Source organism: Octopus bimaculoides, chromosome 4 (assembly GCF_001194135.2).
Source record: "Octopus bimaculoides isolate UCB-OBI-ISO-001 chromosome 4, ASM119413v2, whole genome shotgun sequence".
In the NCBI taxonomy this organism is placed as follows: domain Eukaryota; kingdom Metazoa; phylum Mollusca; class Cephalopoda; order Octopoda; family Octopodidae; genus Octopus; species Octopus bimaculoides.
In genome coordinates, this window is record NC_068984.1 from 11,520,597 (window position 1) to 11,535,089 (window position 14,493).

At 35.3% G+C, this 14,493-nt stretch overlaps 1 protein-coding gene across 2 annotated transcripts in view; it reads right to left on the bottom strand.

The window, feature by feature from the left end:
- LOC106872189 (histone deacetylase 11) overlaps window positions 1-14,493 on the bottom strand; it is a 31,369-nt gene that overhangs the window by 10,303 nt on the left and 6,573 nt on the right. The window contains exons 3-4 of one of the 2 annotated variants that reach the window (XM_014919087.1): window positions 13,843-13,943; window positions 12,222-12,251 (exon numbers count right to left, since the gene is read on the bottom strand). In XM_014919087.1, the coding sequence (XP_014774573.1) occupies window positions 12,222-12,251; window positions 13,843-13,943 (131 nt within the window). The remainder of the gene's footprint in view (window positions 1-12,221; window positions 12,252-13,842; window positions 13,944-14,493) is intronic. The other variant, XM_014919088.1, reaches the window with a different exon arrangement.

Genomic DNA, 14,493 nt, shown 5'->3' on the forward strand with positions numbered 1-14,493 from the left:
TTTACTCTCCTTGTTTGTAGCAATAGTTAATAAAAACTGATCAATAACAACGGTTAGATCAGATAAATTGATTTCAAAAGAGATGTTAGATCAATATTTAAACCAGCATGTTATGTACTAGAAACAGAATATTTATTTAAAAGAATAGAAACTAAGTGGGTGTAGCTATGCTGAACACAAGAGTTAATATATTTACATTCATTTTCTTTACAAGTGTATGGTAATTGGGTAAAATAATAGTCTGGAAACAAAACACTGCAAATCTTCACAATGAACCTGTATTAATTATTGAATTTAATAAATCAATATGAATATAATGTATATTGATCAAGACAATATACAAGTGAAATGAATTCTAACAGCAACAAGAATAATATTTTTTTAACTTGTACCATAGCTGGTTTGTAAGAGAAGCAAGTATAGTCAATTATATCAACGATTCAAGCTACTAACTTAATCAATAGATTCAGTGAAGATCATTATGACTAAAAGAAAAACTTATAAAAGCTACTCTCGGAGTCTCTGCATAGAACTATCTTTTATTTGTTTTAACCATTGGACTGTGGCCATGCTGGGGTACAGCCTCGAAGAGTTTTAGTCAAACAAACTGGCTCCAGAATTTACTGTTTAAGTCTGGTGCTTGTTCTGTTGGTCCCTTTTGCCCAACAGCTAAGTTACATAATGTAAACAAACAATGGTTGTCAAATAGTGGGGTGGTGGTGACAAACTTAGACACAAAGACACACACACAATGGGCTTCTACACAGTTTCTATCTACCAAATTCACTCAAAAGGCCTAGAGTTATAGTAGAAGACACTTACCCAAGGTGCCATGCAATGGGATTAAACTCAAAGCCACATGGTTGCAAAGCAAGCTTCTCAATCACATAGCAATGTAAGTCTATTATATTTTTAAAAATTTTTGTTACAAAAACCCATCAGAATATTGATCCAAAGTGAAATAAAAATATGCCAATTTATTAAATCATTGTTAGAATGATTCTTATCAATAAGAGACCAATGTAAAATCAACTATACAAAACAGAGGAGACATATTTAAATTACATAAGATCTCTGGTCTATTTCTACCACAATATGCCTTTACATTGAGGTCATATGGCTCCAAAATGCAGCGATACATCACATTTTGACACAAAAAAACAAACAACAAAAAACCTCTCAGTAATTCCCATGAACTCCCAGTCTCTTTATTTGTAGACTAGGTGCTACTATTAGCACTAATTATGTTTTTTTAGTAGACACTCAATCTGTCAGCTGTATTCTGTTCGTGATTGCTTATACGGTGAGCTTAAATTCACTAGTTCATCTGCCACAGATCTCCTGGCTCTTTCTGTTTGTATTTATAGTTTCCAGTCAATAGACTGTCCATTTCCTATCCAATGTTCTTTACAAGCCAAGCAAGACTATTACTTCTTTGATGCTATTGTAGTTTGCTCTTCTCCTACTCTTGTTACTAACTAATGCTTTTGTCTCACAAACGTTTATCTTTTTGATATAAGCTATACATGAAAAAAAAACAACCATGCCGATGCTATGTACAACAGGGCATCCGTGCTGGCGTCATGACAAGGGCACCCACGCGGCGCCAAGCCGAGAGCACCCCCGCTGGTGCCATGTCAAAAGCACTTGTGCCACATCAAGAGCACCCGTGCCGGTACTAGCATGACATCAAGAGCACTAATGCTGGTGCTATGTCAAGAGCACCCATGCTGGTGCCACATTAAGAGCACCCATGCATGTCAAGGGCACCTGTGCTAGTGCCACGTCAAGAGCACCCACGCCGGTGCCACATCAAGAGCACCCATGCCAGTTCCACGTAAAAGGCACACCTGTGCCAGTGCCATGTATGAAGCAATCATGCTGGTGCCACATAAAAAGGCACTCAGCACATGCTGTAAAATGGTTGGCATTAAGAAGAGCATTCAGCCGTAGAAGTCATGCCAAAGCATACAACTGGAACCTGGGCAGCTCTCTGGCTTGTCAGCTCCTGTCAATCCATCCAACCCAGGCCAGCATGGAAAATGAATGTTAAACGATGATACACACACTTGTATATATAGGCACAGACATGGCTGTCTGGTTAGGTTTGCTTCCTAACTGTGTGGTCTTGGGTAAAAGTCTTCTACTATAGCCCTGGGCTAACCAAAGCTCTGAGTGGATCTGGTAGATAGAAACCGAATGAAGTGCATTGTGTGTGTGTCCTTGTCTTGACATCATGTGATGGTTGTAAGTGAGCATCACAAGTGAGGTTGTTTATTCCCACTTTTGCATGCAAAATATGTCTAGCTATGAAGAAACATTACATTGTAAGGAAACACAAAGGTTAGCAATAGGAAGGGCATCCAGCAATAGAATATCTACCTCAGCAAATTCTGTCTGACCTGTACAAGCATGGGGAAATCGATTTTAAATGATTAGCTTAAAATTTTCTTCTACAGATTCTTCAATGTGAACTTGGTTGATAGCACACAAAGTTCCCATGAATGTCTAATCTTGAATTCTTGTGCAACTGCTAAGAAGAATAGTAAATTCCAAACATAATTTACTCTTTACTGCCAATTCTGACTTGAGTTTAACACTTAAGTGGCCTAAACAATTTTCCTTATTTTGTTGTATCTCAGGAGGGTCAATATGCCAATAATGAATACAAACTGGCTCTGTTTCATTTCTTTTATTACTATCAGTCAATTTGTTAACATCCAATCAACAGATTGATTAATTAATTGTTTGATTAATCATTCAGTCAACCACTCAATCAGGTGGGTTTGTCAGAGTCCTTTCATCACAATTCCTGACCTCATCTCAGAATAGACAAGCAAACCTGGAATAGTGGGGGCATGTCATTGATGAGGTTGAGATTGGTAACAAAAAGACTAACAAACCTAGCTAACTGATTGGTTGGCTGAATAATTAAACAACTGATTAATCAAACAATCAATTAGTTAATAGGTTAAATGGTTAATTAGTCGATGAATAATAACAAAAGAAGTGAAACAGAACCAGTGCATGTGTTTATTATTGACATTATGACCCTCCTGAGAAGGAACAGATTTTATTGCAGCAGAAGAGTTCACATCAAGAATCTTGCAAACCAAATACAAAAATGAAAAATTTTAATGAACCATTCCTTTGAATTTCATTTGCTCATTACTGATTGAACTACTGAATAAATAAACACAAATCCAAATACCATTAACAGAAATTCAAAACTAACTACTCACATAAAACTTCTAATGTTAGAAATTTGGTTAGTATTTCCTTTTAATCACAACTTTATCTGCATGCACTTAAAAATTTCATTTGACTCAATTACACAACATATTGGTATATTTCTTGCTTAAATTACTGTGAGAGTATGTGCATCAGTATAGAAGCAGGTCAAAATAAAAAATAACACAACGCTATGCATCTTCAGGGTGCAAATCTGGGTTGCTTGTTACAGAGGTGGTAAACACTTCAGGAATTTATGTCCCTTCCTTTCTACTGCTTCCTGCCATGTTCCCTCCTCCCAAAAGAGTCTATTCTGTTACTCGCTCCACTACCATTCTCTCACAACTACAAATATGTTCCTCTTCTCTTACTTTACTCTCCACCATCACACAGCCTCTTTCAATTATAGGGACCATTTTAGGCACTTAGTCTTGTAGATTGTATGGTGACCTCACTGGTGCTGGTGTCATGTAAAAAAAAAAAAAAAAAAAAAGCAATCAGTATGCCCTGTAAAGTGGTGTTAGGAACGGCATCCAGCTGCAGAAACTAGATCAAAATAAACTGGAACACAATGCAATTCTCCACTTCATCAGGTCCTACTGGATTGTTCACCCCATGCCAGCAGAGACATTAAATGATGATGGTATTCATGATAATCTATTGACTCTAGGGAGACATCAGAGCTTTGTTTATTTCTTAATCATTTGATTACAGTGACCTTTCAAAATGCACTCCATGCAAACACAGCTCAAACACCTCATACCAAACATAGCGCTTGAAAACATCTTACAATAAGAGCACAACAGCTTAAGACACTTTCAACAACATAAAACACAGTCATTACACATATAAAGGGGACCTACTTGCAGCATTACACTATCCATACAAATAAATAATGCATAGCTTCGGACAGTACCGTCTGATTGGCACTCGTGCTGGTGGCACATAAGCACCATTCAAGTGTGGCTGATGCCAGTACTGGCCCTCGTGCTGGTGGCACATAAAAAGCACCCACTACGCTCTCGGAGTGGTTGGCGGTAGGAAGGGCATCCAGCTGTAGAAACGTTGCCAGATCGGATTGGAGCCTGGTGCAGCCTTCTGGCTTGCCAGCCCTCAGTCAAACCGTCCAACCCATGCCAGCATGGAAAGCGGATGTTAAACGACAACGATGACAACGATGATGACAGTTAGGTTGTTACACCACTAAACCATGGCAATCCAAAGTAGGCTCTTTGGAACCAGAAAGTATTATAGGTGCAGGTGTGACTGTGTGGATGAACCCATATGGCTCTGGGTTCATCTCACTGTGTGACACCTTAGGCAAGTGTCTTCTACTATAGCCTCAGGCAAACAAAGCCTTGTAAGTGGATTTGGCAGACAGGAACTGAAAGAAGCCTGTAGTGTGTTTGTGTCCCACCACCACATGGTAACTGGTGTTGGTGTGTTTACATTCCTGTAACTCAGTGGCTCAGCAGAAGAGACTGATAGAATAAGTACCAAGCTTTAAAAAAGTACTGAGGTCGATTCATTTGAGTAAAATACTTAAAGTTGGGGCCCCAGCATGGCTGCAGTCCAATGACTGAAACAAGTAAGTTGCGACTCACATTAGAATACTTCTTCCAGGAATTTAACCTTTGGAACTCTTCCCTTGCTCACATATTCTCTACAAAGTTCAAGATGAACATCAGTTGATTTGACATCATCAGTCTGGAATGGTCTGGAAAAACTGAGTGTGGTCCTTCCTATCAAAACTAAATAATAGTTTGATTTAGGCACAAAGCCAGTAATTTTGAGGGGCCAGGAGTTAGAGGATGCCATCAAACCTAGTGCTTGATAGGTATTTTTATTTTATTTTATCGATCCTGGACAAATGTAAAGTAAAGTTGACTTTGATGAGATTTGATCTTAGAATGTTAATAGTCTGAATGACTGCTACAAAGCATTTTTCGGATACTCTAACAATTATGCCAACTCAAGATCTAACCAATCACCATTTTGAGTGACTGGCAAAAACAATATTTTCATCGTTCGTTCGTTTAACATCTGCCTTCCATGCTAGCATGGGGTTGGACAATTAGACTGAGGACTGGCGAACCAGATGGCTACACCAGGCTCCAATCTGATTTGGCAGAGTTTCTACAGCTGGATGTCCTTCCTAATGCCAACCACTCCAAGAATGTAGTGGGTGCTTTTACGTGCCACCGGCACGAAGGCCAGTCAGGCGGTACTGGCAACGGCCATGCTCGAAATGGTGTATTTTACGTGCCATCTGCACAGGAGCCAGTCCAGCGGCACTGGCAACAACCTCGCTCAAATGTCTTTTTTTTCCAACGTCCACAAAATCGTAATTCATATTTTTAATTTACTGATTCCATTGAAACATACATAGACATATTAAAACAACAATAATCTATAAAGCAACAAAATATTTAACATCAGAAACTATGCATTCCTAAAAAAAATAGTCATTACAATCATTGAATAGATATGAAATGTTTTAAGTTGATGCAGCTACCTGCTTAATATTAACTTGCTGTGATGTGGAACAACCTTACTATAAAGTTTTGTCATGCATGCTATAAAGTGAGTGGAAGACAGAAAATATTGGGGGTATCAAGACATCTATTTACAGTTAATATTGAGTTGCAATTCTCCCTAAAATAACAATAAAAGCTGAAACAAAACAAATCATGCGGTTACTGAAATTTTATCAGATATTAATTAGATTTTACAATTATTTTTCATTATATTTCATTCCAAGGAGGGGCAGCAAAGATGCAGAAATAGCGGGCCAAACTACAAGCATTACAATATTGAGTTTTATCTCTCTATGACATGATTTCAGATCCCACCAAAATCAACTTTTTTTTCATCCTTTCAAGTCAATAAAATAAGAAGCAGTAATATGTTTGTTTTACATCCAGTTTTCTATGCTGGCATAGGTCATCCGAGTACTTATTTCAGGTTGTATTTTACAACCAAATTCTCTTCCTGTCATTAACTCTTACCTGTTTTATAAGTAAGGAATTTTATTCTACTACTATGAGACTAAGAACACAGAGCTACAGGATGGAATGTTCACTAAGAATGTAAATACAAGTTGTTTACTTTGGCTCAGATGATCTTGTGTGAAGGGGTGTAAAAGACAACTTTAAGCACATGCACAAGACAAAAAACTCTGTCATGTGGTTGGTGATAGAAAGGACAATCAGCCATAGAAACCAAACAAAACATGAAATGCAAGCAAGATGAGATTCTCCAACCTATCTAGGGTTGGCAGTGCACAGTACCCTTGAATACCAATCCAATTATGGTGACCCATGCAATCCATACCAGAATAGAAAGTAGATATGAAATTATGATGTCTATATCATCATCATCTCTCTCTCTCTCTCTCTCTCTCACACACACACTTCCATGCATTTTCCATCTCGCATGGAGATGAAAGATAAAACAGTTCTATATTTAAGAGATGAGGAATTATGTACATTATTTACATTTGACGGATATTTGTCCTCATCTTGTTTGTTGTTAACACAATGTTTCGGCTGATATGCCCTCCAGCCTTCATCAGGTGTCTTGGGGAAATTTCGAACCTGGGTTCTCACTCCTAAGGTATTTTTTGATGTTATTATTATTATTCAGGTCACTGCCTGGAATCGGACTCAGAATCTTGGGGTTAGTAACCCACGCTCTTAACCACTATGCCATATGCCCACGGACATATGGCTACTAACCCCAAGACTCAAGTTCGATTCCAGGCAGTGACCTGAATAATAATAACATTGAAAAATACCTTAGGAACGAGAACCTAGGTTCGAAATTTCCCCAAGACACCTGATGAAGGCTGGAGGGTATATCAGCCGAAATGTGTTAACAACAAACAAGATGAGGACAAATATCTGTCAAATGTAAATAATGAAAGATAAAGTTGAGCCTAAGTGAGGGATGAAACTAAATACCATGAGGCACAGGGTCTGTGTCTCCGCTATTTCTGTTTTTTACACTATTACCTTCTTTATTAATGGTAATAAGGTTTTTTTTAAATATTGGGTTGAAACAAAAGTTCATACCATTTTTCAATTGATGGCATTTAAAACATGTTTCTTACACGACAGAAGAATACGATATATTTTCTGAAAGGGACATTTCAATGCATTTTCCTACATAATCATTGTGTTTAGTTTACTTCTATTGCTTTTACTCTAAAAGTGAAAATGGAGGTAAATGAGATGCATTTTCATAGTTTGATGCTCTTTTATTTCCAGAAAGGAAAGAAGTGCTGTACAACAGCAAAATAGACATGTGCAGTTTATGGAGATGGTGCCATACTTGAAAGGATAGTTCATAAATGATTCACTTAGTTCAGAAGTGAAAATTTAGATATGGAAAGCTGTGAAACGTTCTGGCAGCCCTAGAGTTGTTGAGGATGGCCAAATCAGATGTTAATCATAACTAATCCAGATCACATGGAACAAGACATTGCAGAGATTCTCTACATATCTCATATGAACATTATAAAGCATTTAAAGACCCTTGGATACATGAACTGCATTTCTATCAGTGATTCTCTGTTCAAATATAACAAAAATGACCCATTTTTAAAAAGAACGATCACAGGTGATGGAAAATGAATTTTTACAACAATGCGGAAAGGAAAATGTCCTGGAGAGAATGAAATGTACTGCCTTTCATCAGTCCAAAAGCTAGTCAATCTCCAAAGAAAGGGATGCTCTCTAATTGGTGGGATTGTAAGAGCATTGTGTATCATGGGTTCCTTCCACAAAATCAAATGAATTCAGACAATTATTGTTCCCAGTTAGACTGATTAAAGGAGACAAATGTCTAGAACTGGCCAATTGGAAGGGTGTTATCTCGATTTAGAACAATGCTAGACTTCATGCTACCTAGCAAGCTTAGCAGAAATTGGCACATCTTGGCCATAATGTCCTACCACACCCAACAAACTCATCTGACCTTGCACCTTTGGATTACCATATATTTCAATCTCTACAAAATTCTCTTAAATGGGAAGAACTTCAATTCTTGGAAATACTGTAAAAACAACCTGAACCAGTTCATGACCTAAAAAAGGTGCCAAGTTCTGGGAGGAAGGGATCATGAAGTTGCCTCAAAGTTGGTAAAAGGTAGCAGAACTAAATGGGACAGATGTATTTGAATAAAGGTATGTACAAATACCTAAATACTGAAATTTACTTAGAAAATGGTTTACATTTGTTCCAACCCAATATATTAAAGGAGAATATATATGGTAGTATATGAGAGGTGCACATTTTACAAACTTAGAGGGACTGAAAATAAATTTTCCCTGGCAGGATTTGAACACAGAATGTAGAGTTGTAACTAAGTACTGTTGTGTATTTACTTAGATGTGCTACTTGACTGCTGTATAATAATAATAATGCTTTCTACTGTAGACACAAGGTCTGAAATTTTGGAGGAGGGGGCTGATCAATTGCATCAACCCCGGTACTGAACTGGTACTTAATTTATCAACCCCGAAAGGATGAAAGGCAAAATTTGGATGTAAAGGGCCAGAAGAAATGCTGCTAAGCATTTTTTCTGATACACTAATGATTCTGCCAGATAATAATAATAATAATAATAACTAATGATGATGACCATAATGATATTTATTTAAATTAATGATAATAGCAAAAAATAATTATAAGACAACATCCAAATGCTTAAAAATTCTGTCACACCATCTTTCACCAGTTTATTAACCAAAATTGATTTGAGGTTTCACAGATCGATTAAAATGCAAAAATTGATTTTTGATAGACCAATAACTAATTAAATTTCTTAATTCAAATATATTTTTAGTTGACTGTTTAATGCCGATACCCACCCACCCACCTTAAATCACTCTTTGTTCTACAATACAAATTTCTGGTTTTAAAGTGTTCTAAATTATAAACTTCCCATCAAAATTTAATGTTAATTTATGTATCAAACACCATATTAAAATATTGACAAAGTTATTTTACTAAATTCTTCATTTTCAAAATTAACCAAAACAAAGCTAGAGTATTTCAGAGATATGGTAACAAAAGGGTTCAATATATCTCTATATTCATCCAAAAACACAAGTGTTTGTATCGACACTAAATGGATAGTCAACAATGCTTTCTCTAAAATTAAAATAATTATTTTCTCTCGACATTAGAAATCAATATTGTGGTTGTTATTTAGTTCCAGACAATGTGTATCTATTATTTAATATGTCAGTATGACTTGATGGAGATTGGACGTTATTGCTAGAAGCTGCAGTGACTGTATAGAGGTTTTTTTGCTGGGTGTTAATATGGTTTTTTAAATACATATAAAACCATTGATATATGACTTATAAACACTTCAAAACTTTCATAATTGCTGTTTAATAGAGTTTTTATTACAATTAAACACTTTAAATCACTTTTTCTTTTTTGACATCAAATATTTCATATGAGAAATATTTGTTATAATAACTGCTTGGTTTTTTTTTTTTGTCTTTTGTTTTACATTTAGAATAGGCCTTCCTCCTTTCCTTTTTGTGTGTAAATGTGTGCACGTCTGTGTGTTCGTAGGCAGAAATAAACAAATTGAGGCATGAAGAGTGGACTGTTTTATTCTGGGACTCCTATCTTTGAGACATATCTGCTGCACACAGCAGATTGTCTTGAGTATCAACATTCGGGAGGACAATGCAATGTTAGAGAATTACAGAATAGCAATGAGAACCTCATGTGACTTGCTTGTGAGATCAAAGCCTATATTGTTACAGTACATCTATTACCATGGTTACACATGCAAGGAGCAGTAGGCCTACAGATATTCCATATCACAATTAATGTAAAAAAAATTAAACAAAAAAACAAGAAGGAAAATGCACTAATAGACAATGGTTTGCAAGCAGGAGCTAACTCAACCAGCCATAAACAACGGTTTGCAAGCAGGAGCTAAGTCAACCAGCCATAATACACACTCATAAATCTCTATATTTAGACTGGGAGCACTTTAGATTAGTATAACAGTAAAGGTATTTCAATTGTTTGTTGTAGCTAGTTCGTTTCATTTATGCAGTTTATAGCTTTGGGGAAGGCATGGGTGTGAGTAGGGTTGATTGCCTATCTATATTTATCTCATAATTACTTCTATTTACAGCACTTTTATTATTGTTTTACAGTCCTTTTAGCATAATAAGCATTCGGTGTTTACATACATTGTTAATATTACTGCATGTATTTGTCAGAGAGGATATTTTTACAGTTGCATATCCAACAGAGTTCTAACTACTTGATCATAAAGTAGGAAGAATACTTGTCAACAGTTAGACAAACTTGAATCAAAACGAAATGTAATACCTTTATCTTGGAGCAGTACACATTGGCTCTGTGTAGGGTTTAAACTCATGACTGTATCATAGCCATAGCGCTGATACACACAAGCACTCACTAATGGAACTGCAGGAGAATACAGTAACAGTTAACTGGTCCTCCGTTGGTTACAACAATAAGGGTTCCAGTTGATCCAATCAACAAAACAGCCTGCTCGTGAAATTAACACGCAAGTGGCCGAGTACTCCACAGACATGCACACCCTTAACGTAGTTCTCAGGGAGTTTCAGCATGACAAGGAATGTGGCATGGCTGGCCCATTGAACTACAGATACTACTCGTTTTTGCCATCAACTATACTCTTTTGCTCTTCTACTCTTTTACTTGTTTCAGTCATTTGACTGCGGCCATGCTGGAGCACCGCCTTTAGTCAAGCAAATCGACCCTAGGACTTATTCTTTGTAAGCCTAGTACTTATTCTATCGGTCTCTTTTGCCGAACTGCTAAGTTACTGGGACGTAAACACACCACCATTGGTTGTCAAGCGATGTTCGGGGGACAAACACAGACACACAAACATATACACACACACACACATATATATACACATATACGACGGGCTTCTTTCAGTTTCCATCTACCAAATCCACTCACAAGGCTTTGGTCGACCTGAGGCTATAGTAGAAGACACTTGTCCAAGGTGCCACGCAGCAGGAATGAACCTGGAACCATGTGGTTGGTAAGCAAGCTACTTACCACACAGCCAGGTGGAGAATTTCTATGACTTTGCCATCCCCAGTCTTGCAGGAATTAAATAAAAATAGTAGATAGTACTGTCTAAATGGTATAATTTCTTTCTTTAGTGATCAACTCCCTAAATTTGAATATTTCTGAGAGATATCGTGTGAGCACAAGGAGGATATACCATAGCCCCTCATCATCATCTTACTACTTCCTTAAACAAATTGTTACTGTACTGCTTAGATCTCGTGTGTCAAGGCCTAATCTCTTACCAACATGATCAAGCCAGGAGGAATGTTTATAGCTAGAAATGAAACTAATTCATGTTAATTCAAAATTAACTGATCCACAGTGGACTTTATAGCTAATTAAATGCCTTGCTTCTTTTTAAGATAAAAACCATATCTGAGGACGACTGTCTTAGTTATCAATTCAGGATAAATTAAATTATTGTAACCTAAACAGTCAACTACTTAGTTAGTTCCTATAAAAAAGGTTTAGTGTGCAAATGATTTGCTACTTCTTAAACAACAATATTTAAATTTCAAATATTAATCATAAATGAAACAATGGCTGGTAATAACGAGTAAACTGAAACTTAAACCATAAATTTAATGCTTGAGACTTAATTACAAATTTAGTTTTACATTGGAGAAAATGCAAAAGATTTTTTAAATTAGTTGCATTTTTATAATAGAATCAAATCATCTATGTGTAGGAATAATTCTGTTTGTATACAACTAATATAGATATCAGTTGAATCGAAAAATGAATTTGCATAAAAAAAATTACCAAAATGAATATAATTTTGAATACTTATTTTAAAGTACTCGACTATAGCTTAAATTGCTGAAATCTAATGACAAAAATGGTGTGACAGAACAGCTACAAAACAAAAGGTTGTCCCACCTCAATAAGTCCTTCCAAAATGGTGTGAAGCTGTGGGGAAGATGCAGGGAAGAAATGTTATTAGGATGGTGGTTTTAAAGAACCTACTAAAAAGCAGAGTTGGTTAAAATTCAATGCCAATAATTTATACTGGTAACTGATTAGAGCTAATATTGAAAAAATATCAAATAGTACAAAAAAATTTTTTTAATTAAATAATAAAATGTAAAGTAAGTCGTTAAAGTATGCAATATGAACAAGGAAACAAATACACTAAAACATTGGGTAATGAATTAAATATGAAAAGTAAAAACCCAGTGTTTTATTTTAATTTATAGTATAGACATGTAAATATCAGTTTCAAATTTTGGCACAAGGCCAGCAATTTTGAGGGAGGGGCTAAGTCGATTACATCAACCCCAGTGCACAACTGGTACTTATTTTATCGACCCCAAAAGGATGAAAGGCAAAGTTGACCTTGGTGTTATTTGAACCCAGAACATAAAGACGGATGAAATGCCGCTAAGCATTTTGCCCAGCACAATAACGATTCTGCCAGTTCGCCGCATTAAACAGACATGAAAATATTAAAATATATTTCAATTCAAGTGTTAAACTAACATTTAAAAACAAACAGTTAAAATGGATTATATAAGCTTCTAAATAAATCAATCAGGGAAATTTAAAATTAAATTGAGTAAACTTGAATTTACAAAAAACCCTATTTAACAATATAAGTATTATTTGTTTTTCTGCCAAGTTGTTTTCATCATAAATGAAAACAGTGAGAGGCAAAAAAGAATTTAATTAAATGTTTTTCAAAAATTTAAATTATAATCAATAAAACATTCTAGCCTTTTATCAAACTTTGATTGATGTTTTCCCATTTTAGTTTCCTCCCACCTGACAACATACTACTTTATAAAAATCAGTCGACTGATCTTAACAATTAAAAGTTTCAAATCAGTGAAAAACAAAATTGCAACAACCACGAATTTAAATTCCCATTTATAGTCAGCTAATTTTTTTTTTTTTTAGCTCAGTGTTTTTAACTTAATATATTTTAGCTTAATATATCTATTATATTGGCCCAATCTACTTTATTTTAGCATTTGACTATTTTAGATCATAATTCTTAGAAGTAAAAGGAAAGTAAAATTAGAAACTAGTGATCAGAAGATATACTAGAAACTATATGAACTTCGAATATTAATATTTATACATAATTTAAATTCACTGAATAATGAAAGCATTATTGGCACTGAATATTAGCACATTATACAGCAATCTAGTGAGTACTGAAGTAACTAAAGTACATATTCAATAAGCTAGGTACAACTTACATGCATATTTCAACATTGGCAATACACATGCAGGTTTTTAAATTAAAGTACAGTCTAGTTAGTCTAAGGTCAAAGTGTGGATTAAGTACAAGGGCTTTAGTTCAAATAATTTACAAAAAAAAACAAAGTATCAAGTTATTGCTATGTGCATGTGTTTATTAAAATAAACACACACACACACATACATACATACATTTCATTTCAACAAAAAAAGATTAAATTAAAATAAAAATAAATTTAAAATCAAATAAAACTCAAAGTGAACGAGAACATAATCTAAATCTCATAACTTGAAATACCTTTAAAGACTTGAGATATTTCTGTGGGTGGATTACCAATAAATCATCTTCTGAAGCTTCTACTGGTTCCACAGTGGTGTCATCTTGAAGGAACTTTTCATCTAGAAAATAACATTAAATCATTTTGATTGAATAGTAAGTAAAACAACTGACAAATTGTATAATAGCATTAATTGGACATTTTCTTCATGTTGGGATAAATCTGATAGTAATCTTTGTAAATAGAAAACCACCATTGTCATAAACAAAAATAAATGTCCAGATTTTCAGTTCAAACTCTCATACAGCTGAATTGATTTAACTAGGACAAACAGAAGTACCAATTTGCTACTTGGCTGTGAACTCCTCCATAACAGCTCGAATGACTGATGCGAAGAGAAGTGGGCTGAAAAATAAGGTGACACCAGTGTCTGCCATGACAACAGCAACAACCGCAGCAAAAAAAAATAACAACTGGAAATGACATTAGTTCTCTTCCACTATGTTTGGCGGGTTAACATTTTGGGGTATAGACTGTGAGACTAACACCTTACTTTTAAACATCGATACACACACACACACTCACACACACACAAAACTACTCGTTTAAACAAAGATGCATGCATGTATACACATAAATATGCACCTTAAAAGATACATTCTTATATATAT